The 16,029-nt window shown below is 34.4% G+C and overlaps 1 protein-coding gene across 2 annotated transcripts in view; it reads left to right on the forward strand.

Annotated features, from left to right (window-relative positions):
• The window catches only part of Edil3 (EGF like repeats and discoidin domains 3), a 412,239-nt gene that overhangs the window by 290,002 nt on the left and 106,208 nt on the right, over positions 1-16,029 (forward strand). For both annotated transcript variants that reach the window (XM_042690926.1, XM_042690925.1), the window contains one exon: positions 14,516-14,671. In XM_042690926.1, coding sequence (XP_042546860.1) covers positions 14,516-14,671 — 156 coding nt within the window. The remainder of the gene's footprint in view (positions 1-14,515; positions 14,672-16,029) is intronic.

Consider the following 16,029-nt stretch of genomic DNA (forward strand, 5'->3'; position numbering starts at 1 on the left):
AGAGAAAGCATGAACAAATGCTGTGGTGGTACACAGTAGACACTGGAAAATGAGTTATGCAACATATGGATAAGGAAGGAGGGAGAAACTGGAAGAGAGTGAAGGTAAAAATAATTAAAATAAAATAATTAAAAATAAAATAATTAAAATAAAAATAATTTTACTCATTATTTGACTAGTGTAACTGTAACCCCTCTGTACATCAGCTTTATAGTAACAAATCTAAATAAATAGGAATAAAAAATAATTCATAAGGGAAAATAGCTTCATTTTTCTAATACTATTAATCAATTACAGTAGCTCTCCTAACCATGGAGAATATGTTCTAAGAGCCCTGGAATGCCTGAAGCCATGGATAGTACTGATACATATCTCTCTCTATATCTATCCATTTATATACATTTTTCATTCAAAATACATGAGATCGAGTTTAATTCACAAATTAAGTTGAGTGAGAGGTTAACAATGCTAACAAATACAATTAATGAGATAGAACAAGTTTAACTATTACTAGAATTAAAGTTATTTAAAATGTACGAATTATTTATTTCTGGGATTTTACATTTATCTTTTCAGACTGAAGTTGTTGACAATGGATATCTGAAACCACAGAAAATTAACATCTTGATAAGGGGGAAGGGAGTCCTTAAGTGAATTTTTAAAAGAAAAACAAAATATCAAACAGGTTAGAGTACGGAAATCAAACTGATTGTTGGCTAGCATGCAATTCAACTAGCAGGAACAGAGGATTATCAAGTATGTGAGGCCATAAAGAGCATGGGTATCTAACACTGTAAATGAAGAATGTTGATCATGTTGATGATGTGGTTACCTATGATATTCTCCTATGGCCACAGGGATTGCTTATATCAATCAGTGAAGTACATGCTATGTGGATCACTCTTTTTATCTTAATTTATCTATAAAGCCATCATCCTAACGCTCACTTCTTTCCATCGTCCTTGCCTCCACAGATGGTATTAATATAGCATTGGATGGGATAGCTTAAGATGTGAATAAACAAAGAAGGGGTGTGTGTGTGTGTGTGTGTGTGTGTGTGTGTGTGTGTGTGTGTGTGTTGCTTGCACTAAAGCTCTGTTCTCTCCTTAGGCATTTTTCTATCATGGCTGGTGTATTACCACTTGAGCCATGCCTCCATCTCCATCCATTTGCTAGTTAATTGGACATAAGAGTCTCGGGTTTATCTTCCTGGGCTTTCTTTAAGCCCCCATCCTCTGTCTTCTAAATAGCTACAGTTACATACAGGAGACACTAGTGCCTTCTGAGTCCCAACTCTTCTTTAACTTTTAACTTCACTGTTTAGCTGTAAACATTTGGTGATAATGTTTCTGTGTTTGCTTTTGTGCTCAACACCTAAAAGTATATTTGCTATATAAATCAGGGGTGATAATATATAGAACTGTATGGGAAGATCAGGTATTTCTCCTATGAGAGGTAAAAAAGAATTAACGTTCTTTTGCCTGAGCTTGGTGTCATATTGCCAGCGATCAAGCAAAGTTCTCCTAAGAGGATTGTTTTCAGAGTGACCAGTTGGAAAAATTTATTTGGAAGAGAAAAAAAAAAAAGCATTTGCTATACCTACTTTCATACTCAACACAAACCTCCCCATCTCTGGTCACCAACATCAGTAGGTTGCACTGGACATTGAGGAAATTTAAAAAATAATAATAATTTAGCTGAATTTTGGCAGCAATCTCAGTTGATAAAGATTTCACAGGTTTAAGGCTGAGTCAAAAACAAATATTAACTCTCTCTTCAATGGCATATACAAACAGTAATTTGTCAGATCCACAGGTGATATCTGTTCTTTGGGCTTGAATTATTTATTAAACTATTCACAAAATTTAGGAGACACTATTTCCTAGATTATTAGAACACAGAAACATCAGGACAAAGGATGAACTAATACATCAATGATACTCACTAGACACTATGTTCAAAATGAACTTTACAACCTCTGGGGAAAGGTAGAGGGGAGGGGTAAGCAGAAGAAAATAAGAGAGGGTTAACAATGTTAAAAAATAAATGTATTCATTACCTTACTTATGCAACTGTAATCCTCCCATTCATCATCTTTACATAAATTTTGAAACAAGGTATTAGTAAGGATACAGATGAAAAAGAATCAGAGGGGAGGAGGATGGAAGTTCCTGTTATTTCTGTGTACAATTCCCCAGGAACCTATTTATTATTTAGCAACCTGAAAGTTGTTTTTCTGGGGCTTTAAGCAAGCTTAAGTATATAAGCACAATTGATTACTTCATTGGCCAATGGCACTCAACTTAATCTTAACACCACTCCTGTCCTTGGAGGTGAAGGTTTCAGTCCTCTGATGCCATGGTTAGGTCCCCTGGCAACTACAATCCATCCTAAATCTATCCAAGGAGCTACCAAGAATTATCTTATGAGGACAAACAATGTTCCTATCACTTCTGACATTTTACAAGGATTCAAGCTTTATGTTAAAGGCTCTTATCATTCAGGTAATGGCAAAGGTCTTAAGATCTCTATCTCAAAAACTATTGTCCAAATCCAAATATGAGAACAAAATATTCACCTGGCATACTATTTGAAAAGTTTTAGCTATGTAATTATTATGAATAATGACATTAATAGACTTTTGAAATTCTTTTTGGCTCCAATTAGTTTGTTTTATAACTATCATACAAAAATATTTTTCATTAAATACAAAGACAGTATATAAATACAAATATAAATAAAAGGTGAAATACTTTTCTAAAAACAAATTTTGTTCTGTAGCTTGGCATTTTCTTGTTCTTGGGCAATGTGCTTCCATTTTATTTTAATCATTTATATGCTAATGAATATCATATACTCATAGAATACACAGCAGTGTCATTCTGATTTGCAGGTTCTTCTATCAGTTTACCTTTTATCTAATTATTTGTTATATATGGTGTGATATATAGTCTTCACTTATTTGAAAATATTAATACTTGAAAAAAATCTGCTGAATCCAGCATTCAGTAGTTTATTTAAACAAATTCCCTGATTTTGTACAACATGAAAATTAATTTATATGTACATTGATAGAGTATTATTATATGAGCAGTGAATAGTTATATAGAATACAATGAATCATTCCAAATCTGCATGTTTTTTGCCAGTCCTGGGGCTTGAACTCAGGGCTTGGGCTCTGTCCCTGAGCCTCTCTATGCTCAAGGCTAGTCCTCTACCACTTGAGCCACACACCACTTCTGGCCTTTTCTGTTTATGTGGTATTGAGGATTCGAATCCAGGGTTACATGCATGCTAAGCAAACAGTTTATCACTAAGCCACATTCCCAGCCCTAAATCTGCATTTTTAAAATAACCATTAACAAGCTAATGTTTGTGTGTGAACCTCAATAACTATGAATTAAATGATCACTAAATGTATGATATAACTTGATTTTCTTAAAATCTGGCTGGGGCATACCTAGTGTTTCTTCAAAAATAATTTCTTTCCCTTTTTCCCCTTTTTTCTTCCTAATATTATAATACTTTTTAAGGAAGGAAGATAATTTTCTCCCAACCTATTTTTGTTAGTAGTTTATATTTAAATTATATTTTCTCTAGTTCACAACAAATACCAGTCATAAATAGAATTGAATGTATTAAATATATATATATACATATATATATATATATATATATATATATATTCTCACTCCAGCAATGAGTTTAAAATATAAAAAAGATGATTGGTTATTTTTAAGGTTAGTTTTTAGCTTGGGTAGAGACACACAGTTGTTTATTTTGTACGAACTTTTGTTTCAGTTTTTGCCTAACTTTTGATTGTGAATATTTTCATTTATGTTCAAGTCTAACTGTGTTTGAAATACTTGTGTTTGGAATATTATACTAGGGAACCGTCAGAGAAAATGTTTTTATAGTAACTGTACTTGGATCAGAGGATCGTACTGAAATTCTCCTTGAGAATACAGGAGTTAAGGGGAGGAAGTAAAGGCTCATCCCCTGCCCCTGCCCTGAGACCATCATATGCCAGAACTGACTTGCACAGACATCTCTTTGTTTCAAATCATATTATTATCAGTCCAAGCAAGACATTGTCTCATTGAATATTACATTGTTACTTGTTCTCCACTTTCCTTCTCATCTTCGTATCTAGCAGAGTTGCCATGAAAACCTTTCCTATATTAATTTAGACAAAGAGCTATTGGAAAACACATGTTTTGAATATCTTAATATCTATATTAACATTCAAGAAATTGTTTTCATTTCACTCTTAATCATACAATCTTGTTTTTAGCAAATTCAGTTCAATCTGTCCAATCCAATGGATTTATGCTGTAAGAAATACACACACATAATTACTTATACCCACAAATACATTATATATTTTAATTATCTAATTTGGTGGGAGAGGGAAAGTGTGTGTGTGTGTGTGTGTGTGCGTGCATGCACGCATGTGTGCAGGCATGAGTGTGTGGGTGTTGGTGGAGAATTAACTGCAAGACCTCCCACATGATAAGAAAGCTATACTCCAGCTCCCGTATTTAGTGTTATATTCTCTGAGAATATATACTTAACATTACCCTTTTTTGTACAACATATAATAAATATATGTGAAAAATATATACATATGTATATGAATTTCTTCTTGAGTATGAATCACATGTATTTTAGGAGAAATATCAAGATATAAATTTCCTTAACTTTATTAACAAGGAAGAGACAGAGAAACAAAGAGAGAGAGAAAATGAGATTAAGATTTGCAAATAAAAACCCCTGTATAGCTAGTGAAGATCTTCTCCCAATCCATGGGCTTTCTATTGATCTTGCTAGCTATGTCCTTTGCCACGCAGAAGCTCTGCAGTTTCATGCAATTCCATTTGTTCAACCTTTCTTTGATTTAAAAAATTTCAGCCTGTCCCAAGGAGACCTAGGGTTTCTCATATTCCATCCTGTATTGTTTTCAGAGTGTCTGCTTTGACTCCAAGGTCTTTGATCCATTCGGAGTTGATTCTGGTGCAATGTGATATATAAGGATCTAGCTTTAGTTTTCTACAAGTGATTAACCAATTTTGCCAGCACCATACTGAAGAGGCTGTCTTTCTTCCATTCTATTTTTTTAGCTCCCTTATTGAAGATTAGATGGCTATAGGTCTGTAGGTTCATTTCTGGGGTTTTAATTCTGTTCCATTGGTCCTGAGGTCTGTTCTTGTGCCAGTACCAAGCTGTTTTGATTACTATGGCTTTGTAGTAGAGTTTACATCTAGTGGTCTACTTATTCTTTATAGAGTTAGAGACTGTCAAAGACTCATTCAGGAGGTTCACAAGTTAACACTGTTTTCATAATATTTCTAGACAATTTCACTATTTTAACATTTATACTAATGCAACAAAAATGATTAGGAAAATATTCAAAAAGACAATGGTGCAAAACTGTACAGTTGTCATTTGGTCATCTCTAACATGTATATGTAGGAGTTAAAAAGAGTGTCTAGTTCATTTAAGAATATCCATGATGAAATAATAATGATGCTGACTTTATTGAATGCCAGACCTGGTTAGGTTTGTCATAGTCTCTGTATTGAGATGGGATTACAAATAAAGCATGTCTGCTGAGGACTGAAGTGGGATATCCTTGATAATAAAAGGATTTGTAAGGTTGTGTGACTGTCCTTGTGAACTCAGAGCTTTCCTTGAAAGTGAAGAGTAACCTTGCCATGTCACAGAAAGCAGCAGGTAGTCTTTATTATGGTGATAAAATTAGACATTTCAAATAAAAACTACAAGTTTTGAAAAATTATAGACACCAGTCTGAGTTTATTAGCTTCTTATGAATAAGGTTTTGTTTTGGGGTGAAATTGTTAGTGATAAAAATTAATGTGAATTTTCTATAGTGCATAAATAAAATGGATCATCACTTAGAAAAATCTGTGTAGTTCATACAATACTCCAAATGACCAGTAGATTATTTTAGACCAAGAAATGGGTAAATAATCATTCAATGTTTAAAATAAATAGTTGATTTTAAAATAATAAATATAAAAATGTTTGATGGTGAATTTTGGATTATGTGTATCGATTAAAATTTTCCGTTTTGTTGTTTGTTTTAAAAGTACTATACGATTTTTTGTTTATTTTGTATGTTCTTCCCCCTATGGTATATCTCCTGTTGTCACTGTATTTGATTTTGGTGCCCTGGTATTGTATATACATTTATTTGAACTAGGGAAGAGAAAGGGAACAGCAAAATGGTGAGGTAAAAGACAAGGAGGGGAACCAATGCAACAGATATTCACAAGACAATATGTTGGAAATGATCTGTACAATTTGGGGTGGGGTTTGGGAGGAGGGAAAGCAGGAGAAAAATGAGGGAAGGGATAACAAGTTTGATAAGAAATGTACTTATTACCTTACCTTTGTAACTGTAACCCCTCTGTACATCACCTTGACAACAAAAATAGATGAAAAAAAGAAACTACATTTGTTAAATTTTAAGAAGCAAACTAGAAATTTTAGTGTGACTTTGATATAAAAATAACATTCACAGTTTTCTTCATAGATTATTAAGATAACCATTTTTCTTATAGCTACATAACTTTACAATTTTTCTTATAGTCCAGTCAAAATATTATAGTGCATTGATTGAATGCAACAGTATGTATGGGAGCCTACCTCCTTTTATATTTTATTTAAAAGAAATTTAAAAAAAAATTAAAATATCCTCCATTTTATTTTATTTTTTTCAGTATGCTCAGGCCTTTGCACTTGCTACAGTTACTTTGGAACTTTCTGTAATTCTAAAAAGGAAAGAAGTTCTAAGATAAAACATATTTTTTAAAATGGCTTCCTAAGTAAATTATCAAAATCGAAAATAATTTCTCTGAGACTGTCACCTTCCTATGAACTTTTCTTATGATGTTCTTGGGAGAATAGAAAGCTTGGTTCAGTTTGTTCCAAATACACTGTCCTGTTCTGAAGTGTTAGCATTCTTTTCATATTAATATAATAATCCCTGTTTTCTCTTTCTATCTCTTACTGTCTCTGTCTCTCTGTCTTTCTGTCTGTCTGTCTCTCCTTTCTCGTCAGATCTTTTTCTTCTCCTTCTCCCATTGTTTAGTTTTACAAAGTATTATCTCACTTTCTGGAATTTTTCCATACTGAAATGACCTGTACTTCCTTTTTAGACATTTTACAAGATTTGAAATTTTGTTCTAGTGTTCAATTACAGGAAGCATTGGAAATAGTGTTTGGACTAGCATCAGTTAGCGTATGCCACGTACTTCAAACTACTTTGCAGAATAGGATATCTGCATAGAAGAGAATGTAAACTCTTTATTAACAAAAACTTCATTCATAAGGATAATCAATTATATTTTCACAAGAAATGTGCAAATAAACCTATTTCCCTATATTTTTGCTAAAATGTAGTCAGAAAACGGTGATATTTATTCCTGATGAGTTAATTATGGTGCCATGGTAATATTCATTTTAATTTGTGCTATGAATGACAGTTAAAAAGCCATTTGTATTTAATTTAACATCAACTAGCCAAATCTTCTACTCATTTTAAATTAGATTATTTGTTTTCCTACAATATGTAAGGTATTTTAATTTCTTTATTAATCAATCTTTAGTTATAATAAAATTTATAAATGATTAATCCTAATCTACTATTTTTATTCTGACTTTATTTTCTTTTAAGAAATTTTTATTTTAACACCATCACTTTGTTTGAAAATCTGTTAATAAGTAAGAAGCGAATTTTTGTGTTTGAGATTGTTTTTAATCTATACTCTCCTCTAATTTCTACTTTTCTTTCTTTCCTTTTTCTTTTTTCTTTTTCTTCTTTTCTTTCTTCCTTATTTTCTTCCTTCCTTCCTTCCTTTATTTCTCTCTCATTCTTTCCTTCTTTTATTTCTCTCTTTTCTTTCTCTCTCTTTCTCTTTCTTTCCTTTTTGTTTTGTTAATACTGTCTATTGTTAATACTGTTCATGAACTCAAGGACTTTGCTTGCTTATTCAAGGTTAACTTGAGCCACCTCTCCAGTTAAGCTTTTGATAATTAACTAGAGTTGGAATTTTGTTGACTTTTCTGCCCAGGTTGCTGTCAAACCTCAGCCCTCAAAGTTTCAGCTTCCTTATGGAGCTAGGATTATAAATGTAAGCCACTCACACCCAGCTTGTAGTTTATTTGTTCACCTGAGTGTTCAATTTACCTAGAATTCCTCTTCAGACATAGTGGCAGACATTAATAAAATTTTAATATAACTCCCAAATGAACATCAATACATTTACTAAATACTCTGTATTTTCCTCACTGATCTGAATATTATTTATTCTATAAATGAAATCTCTTAAAATATTGAATGTATTTATTGATTATCATATTTTCTAGTTTTCCCTACCTGCCACTCTTATACTACACTCACTTATTTTTTTGGTTAGTTGTTAATTGCTGGCATAATTTACTTTTATAAAGCAAAGTCTAATCATTTTTTCACCATCTTTTGGTTCCCTTTGATTTTTACCAATGTGAGCAATCTCTGTATCTCATGCTCTTGCCTTTTGAAGAGGATTTCATGAGCCTGCCTGCATGCTCATTGGTCTAATTTCCACTATGTTGCTCCACTCTTGCTGTTAAAATCATTGAGAACTTTATCTCAGCAACTCTACAGTTCCATACCCTATTTCTGCAATTGAGACTTATTTATAAAATTATTCATATACTTCTTTCAAAACTGTTCCTCATTTTTCTGTAGATTTGTGTTGCCATTACTATTATTATTTCTTAATCTGCCAATTTTAACAGATCTGGGGACTTACTAGCATTATTCCTGTCTTTTATTTATTTTCTTTGATATGCATTCCTCAAATAGCTTGCTACGGTTATCTGTGCTAGAGATTTTCTGGAGTAGAGATTGAAATCATATTTCAGCTTTATTTACTGGAAGTACATTGGACTGCATCAGGAGCACACCATATGGAAAGATTATAATCTGTACTCCATCCACATTTTGTTCATTTTGTTCTCCCTGCATGACACTGCTCTTGCCAGAACCTCTATTACCATTTCCATTTAAGAACCTGTAAACTCACATATATGGTGTAGTGGAGAGGGCAAGTCATGCAGGCTGCTAGTGATTACAAGTTTCTATTTTAGCCTGGTCCATATTTTATCACTGATCTCATGGGGACTTTGTTACAACTAATTATAGCTCAAACAAGTAAAATGAAAAGAAATGACATGTCTAGAAAACTGTTCTCTGCCCTAAGACTTTCCCTCCATAGCTTTCAGACATATTTTACATAAAATACTTCAATATGTACTTGGTTCAGTGTTTCATTAATTTGAAATAAGACTCATAAATGAAAGCATATTATCTCATATCTAAACACTATCAAATTTATAGCATAATTAGGTTGTTTTCAGATGAGATTGCCAATCACTATTTAACACGGTGTGATATTTATTATAGGGATCAACTTCAGTCACTGTTATCTTAGAAAAGATAAAAAATATAAAGTTGGAATGAGATGAAAGGAGATTATTTGCAAGGAGCATTTTTTAAGCTAATAATTTTTTTGTATGTGGAGGAAGGTTTTGTTTATTTTTATTTCAATTTCTAGAATTAAGTTTGAACATTAGCATGAAGGTGAAATCCAAACACTTTTATGTTGAATTGCTTCTTATCCACCCTTAATAATGCTAGCTATATGATAAATCAATAGCATATTATTAAATTATTAAAACGTAATAATCATTGGACCTCTGTTCTATATATAATTTTTATTTATTTTTTTAGTTTAATGAAACCATGCATATATAACTAACAATGCTTATTTAAAATAGATAAAACCAGTATGATGATGCTTTACTATCTGGAGTTCTATATCCTGAAATAGATATTCATAATCTTAAACATTAGAGCAAGACTATATTTTTTAAATCAAAATTTCCAGTGATTTAGAGACAACCATGAACTCGTATTTATATTTTTAATTCTGCTATACGTCTACAATTTTACAATTTAAGCTTTAGGAAATTAGTGTACAGCTCATGAGCTAAAACTCACGCCAAGGTAATTTGGCTGTGTACAAGAGGCATAAACAAGATAATTGAAATGAGATAAAAGATAATTGAAAAAGGAATATTCAGCGATATGAAATGGGGAATTTGGCTTCCAAAGTGGGAAGAAACATGAATCAAAGTGCCCACTGTTTGTGCTGTGTATTGGGAAGGTTTAGGTTCTGAAGAGTCTCAGAGTAAAAGAAAAAGCAATTCACACACAAGATAATGAGAGAATATTGCTCTTCCATCCAATATGCTAATTTACCTGACATGCTGAAACACAGTGACTACCAGGGGTTGTTTATTCCAAAATGCACCATTAATAATTAAAATCCACCATTTAAAAGTCTAATTGTGCTTTTGGCAGGAACTGACATCTTCCAGCAATTTGTCAAAATGACTAACACAATAAGAAAGAGGTGAAGTACTGATAAATGTTGTCTAGGCCCTTCAGGAAGCATGGAGTTGCTTCTTTGGCCACACACATGAGAATCTATAAGAAGGATGAAATTGTAGATATCAAGGGCATGGAGATTGTTCAAAAAGAAATGCATACAAATATTACCATGGAGAAACTGGAAGGGTCTACAGTGTTACCCAGCATGCTGTTGGAATTGTGAACAAGCAAGGGCAAGATGGTTGTTAAGAGGATTAGTGTGCGTATTGAACATACTAAGGTCTCTAAGAGCTGAGATAGCTTCTTGAACTGAGTGAAGGAAAACGACCAGAAAAAAACAAGGAAGCCAAAGAGAAAGGAACCTGACTTTAACTGAAGCACCAACCTGCTCCACGAAGAGATACACTGTTTGAGAACCAACAGAAAGGAGCCTGCAGGGTTTGGGGGAGAAGCAGAAAGTGGGGAAGAGACTTTGGACTAAAAAAATAGAGGATTGGTTCCATATCTTAGCTATGGTAAACAATGCTGCAATAAACATAGTTCTGCTGGTAGCTTTAGTATGGTCTTGTTTGTGATCATTTGGGTAAATACCCAAAAGTGGGATTGCTGGGTCTTGGGGGAGATATATTCAGTAAATGAATGGATCCAAAAAATGTGTTATATATACACACTGGAATTCTATGCCTCCATCAGAAAGAATGACATTGCCCTATTTGTTAGGAAGTGGAAAGACTTGGAAAAATTATATTAATTGAAGTAAGCCAGGCCCAAAGAAACATAGGTCCCATGGTTTCCCTTATTTGCAATAACTAGTATATGTCTGAGATAAGCAGAAAAGCTCAGATAAGGTGAAATGAACCCCAAGATAAGGACACAAGTGGTTTTTCTTGCTTGCTATTGTTTCTAACATATTTGTTAAAGTGATTATTTTGTTGCTTTGTATGTCCCGCCCCCACCGTATAACCCCTGTTTTCACTGTATTTGATGTTGGTATAATTTGTGGAGGGGAAGGGAAAAAGCAAATTGTTTAAATATGAATACAGGTGGACCATTGCAACAATGAGATGTACAAGACGTTATTTCGAAAAACGAACTTTACAACTTTTGTGGGTCGGGGGGAGGAGGGCGGGAGGTGTGGGGGTGATGAGATGGGAAGGGATGGGAAGGGGAATAAAAGGAGGAGGCAACAATGCTTGATAAGAAATGTAATTGTAACCCCTCTGGTTACAATTACGGTATTTTCACAATTAAAAAAAATAGGGGAAAAAAGTCTAATTGAACCAGACAATTGGAGCTGTTGACCAAGAACAAACAAACAAACAAAAAATTAGGCTGAGTAGTTAAGAGACTGCAGACCACCCATCTCAGTAATTTAATTCATCAAGTGGCATGCTTCCCCAAATATCACTTGTTCTTGCTGGTATATGGAGTACAGACTTAGGAAGATAATGAGAATGGTACCAGAAATGCTGATGGGCGCGAATGTTCAATGCTGCATAGCGGAGATCAGTGGGATTACCAGGGTTACCAAGGGAGAGGATTTTGAGGGGTAAACGTATACATAAATAAACGTGCACATATATGTATATATGTTTATATGTGCATATAGCTAAGCAGAGCATTGCATGGTTGTTTGGAAATGAGAGAAAGGAGCAATGGGAATGAAGAGCATAAATTTGTTCAATATAGAAATATACATATAGATATAGAAAATGTACATATAGGGGCAGGGAAGGTGGCTCAGTGCTAGAGCGCTTGCCTTGCATGCCTGAGGCCGTGGGTTTGATTCCTCAGCACCACATAAGCAAAAAGAAAAAAGCCAGAAGTGGCACTGTGGCTCAAGTGGTAGAGCACTAGCCTTGAGCTGAAGAGCTGAGGGACAGCGCCCAGGCCCAGAGTACAGGCCTCACAACCGGACCCCCCCCCCAAAAAAGAAAATATACATATAGAAATGCACATAAATAAATAGCAAAACTTAAGCCGGGCGCCAATGTCGCCCGCTTATAATCCTAACTACTCAGGAGGCTGATATCTGAGGATCACAGTTTATAGTCGGCAGTGGCTCTTATCTCCAATAAAAGCACTCAGAAAACCTGAAGGGGCACTGTGGCTCAACTGGTAGAGCTTTCACCTTGAGCTGAAGAGCTGAGAGACAGTGCCCAGGCCCAGAGTTCAGGCTCCATGACCAGCAAGCAAAACTTAAACCTCCTGATATTTAAAAGGTTTGAGTCAAAAACAAATATTAATTGTGAAAAAAATCCCAGTGTTTATTATACAGGAGTGACCCTAAGAATAGCTTCATGAACAGCAGTAAGGGAGGGACCTCTTAAGCTCAGAGAGAGATGAGACTATGGGAAATTCAGAAGCAGTGATGGTTTCCTCATATACATCTCTACAGTCAAAGGCCTACTGGTAGATTAAATGGAAAATGTGTGAGAGTTTTGATGTTTTCTCTAGCAAACTAATTCTAGATTGGTAACTTATTATTCCATGATGCCACATTTAATTCCTTTAAGTTTGTGTTGTAGAGAGAGGAGTGCTTTATAAAAAGTTGTCAAGAATAGTAACTTTCAAGTAAGTTCACAAATTTGTGACACCATAAGAGCATTGCAAAGTGAACAAAACAAACTTTTCATTTCCTCCATGAGCATTTTTGCATTGCAACACTTAATTTGATTACTGGGTGTCAAGTGTCAAGGGAGAACCCAATTTAAATATAAGAAGAATATTAAAATTTTTATTAGATGTCTACTACTCTCTCACACACACAAAACTGCTTGAAACTGGTTTGGAATGGAGAAAAAAAAATGCCTGTTACAAAGTTTCCATATGATAAAATAAAGAGAAAGGTAATTATTTGGTGAAAAAAATGACCTGTAGCACATATCATGGTGTGTGATTTCAGAAGCTAATACACTGCTGTGTAGTTATGCTGCTACTGCTGCTGTTGTTGTTATCTTTTGTTATTCCAACACATAAAGATTTTAGTGAAACATTGTGCTTTATTTTAATGTATATTAATTTAGACATATGAACAGTTAACATTGGTGTCACGTAGACACACCATCCCTTGCAACCAATCAAAAGATACCTCTTTTGCTTATATTTTGAGAGGAACACAGCAAATTTTTTCTTTTGTGATGTTGAATTTTGAACACAGGGTCTTAGGTTTGCTTACACATTTACATATGAACCACACCTCTGGCCCTATTTGGTGTTAATTATATTTTTAGATTAAAAAAACCTCATTTCCTGAATTGGCAGCAGATTATGTCTGGACCATAGTCCTCCTATTATTTTCTGCTTCCTTCAATAGATAGAATGATAGATATGAGCTACCACATTGAGTTTCTTCTGTTGAAGTAAAGTAGCATATACTTTTCTGTCCAGGCTGGCCTGGTCCAGAATCTTCTTCATCTAAATAGCTAGAATGATCGCTGCTTACCATGTGCCTAGATATGTCCAGAGGGATCTTTAAAAGTTTTCTTCCTGGTCTAGGCTCATATCACAATCCTGATCTCTACCACCAAGTTGCTAGGAAGTTTTATTTATTTATTTTTTATTATTTTTTTTGAGGGGGGGGGGTCCGGGCGTGGGCCTGAACTCTGGGCCTGGGCACTGTCCCTCAGCTCTTCAGCTCAAGGCTAGCGCTCTACCACTTGAGCCACAGCACTACATCCAGCTTTTTTCTTTTTGCGTATGTGGTGCTGAGGAATCAAACTCAGAGTCTCAGGCATGGAAGGCAAGCACTCTACCACTGAGCCACCTACCCAGCCCGCTAGGAAGTTTTAATATGATCCACTGATGCCCAGTGTGCCCACTGAACTTCTCAAAGCCTACTCATAAGTATTGCTTTATGTAAAAAAATGTCTTTGACTACAGAAAGATATTTGAGTTGGACTTAAAATGTGCCTATTTCACTTATTTATGTGAAAACATGGAACATAATGCCTTTTTATATGATAAATAAAAGTTTCATTACCAAAATCATTATCATCCATAATGATATCTTGAAATAATGAGATTAACATCAACTATATTTTGTCTTTTCAGATCAACTTGCAAAGAAAAATGCGAGTAACTGGTGTGATTACCCAAGGAGCTAAGAGAATTGGGAGCCCAGAGTATATAAAATCCTACAAAATTGCCTACAGCAATGATGGGAAGACTTGGGCAATGTACAAAGTGAAAGGCACCAGTGAAGACATGGTAAATATAACTTAGCTTAACATTCTGTTGATGATCATTAATTATTACATGACAACTGAGCTTTCCGAAGAAGCCTTATGTTGAAAATACATTTCTCAAGAATTGGAGGCTTAATTGGGTAGTGAATTTAAGTGAGTAGGTGTTTCTCTAAGTTATATATTTGCAGCAGCTGCCACATAAGTTTTTTTTTTTTCAGATTTTAATTGATAGTCCAACAAATACTTTGTCCCAAAGATAGTACTGTACTTGAAAACTTGGCTTTATTTTAATTGCAGACAGCCATACATTTTCATTTTTATTGTTTTTATAAAGGATCGTGCTCCTTATTAAAACAACTGATAGTCAACCTTAAAAAAAATTGATGGTATGAGGCTTGAATTCAGAGCTTCTTGCCTGCTCAGTTTGCTTTCAAGTCTGGCATTCTACCACTTGAACAGTACGTCCAGCCTGGCATTTTGCTGCTTACTAGGCGACAGATTCTCACAGACTGCTGCCTAGGCTGGCTTTGAACCTCAGTCCTCCAAGCCTCAATCTACTGAGCTGCTTGGATTTCAAGTATGAGACACTACAGCTTGCCTCAACTATCATTTGTAAAACAAGAAAAGTAAAAAATGGAAACAAATATACATCTTATATACTCCATATTGAAAAATATATTTGTTCTTTAGCAGGACATAACAGAAGAAATGTGTATGCTATTAATCATTCCTCCATTTTTTTATTTTTTTGGTCATGGGGCTTGAACTCTGGGCCTGAGCGCTGTCCCTCAGCTCTTCAGCTCAACACTAGCGCTCTACCACTTGACCTACACAGGCACTTCCAGTTTTCTGGTGGTTTATTGGAGATAAGAGTTTCACAGACTTTCCTGCTCGGGCTGGCTTTGAACCATGATCCTCAGATCTCAGCCTCCTGAGTAGCCAGGATTACAGGCGTGAGCACCGGTGGGTGCAGGGCTTCATCCAAAATTTTAATGATGAAAATATCAGAACAGCAAAACAGCCCATTAAAAGAAATTGTAGAAATAATTTTGGAAATTATCTTCCTGAATGGATTTAAATAAGATGTTCCATTTACTTAGGTTACATAAAAAGAGAAATAAAATAATGAGATTATTGGGATTAAAGATGATATATTTTAATACTTTAAATTTAGAAGCTAAAAGTTTTCTCATCATCCTGAAAATTGCATATCAGGAATTGTATGCCTCTAATCCAGTGGTCTGGGCCTGATTGATGAAGGTATAATCCTCAACTGTCAGGCTGAAGCCTCAAAATTCTAACATACTATTAGAAAAGACTGAGTGATAAGAATGCTCTATCACAAAGGGTCAAAATTTCCAGATGCAAAGGATTTAAGAT

The sequence above is a fragment of the Dipodomys spectabilis genome, unplaced genomic scaffold, assembly GCF_019054845.1.
Source record: "Dipodomys spectabilis isolate Male_0828 unplaced genomic scaffold, ASM1905484v1 ptg000140l, whole genome shotgun sequence".
NCBI classification, from domain to species: Eukaryota; Metazoa; Chordata; class Mammalia; order Rodentia; family Heteromyidae; genus Dipodomys; species Dipodomys spectabilis.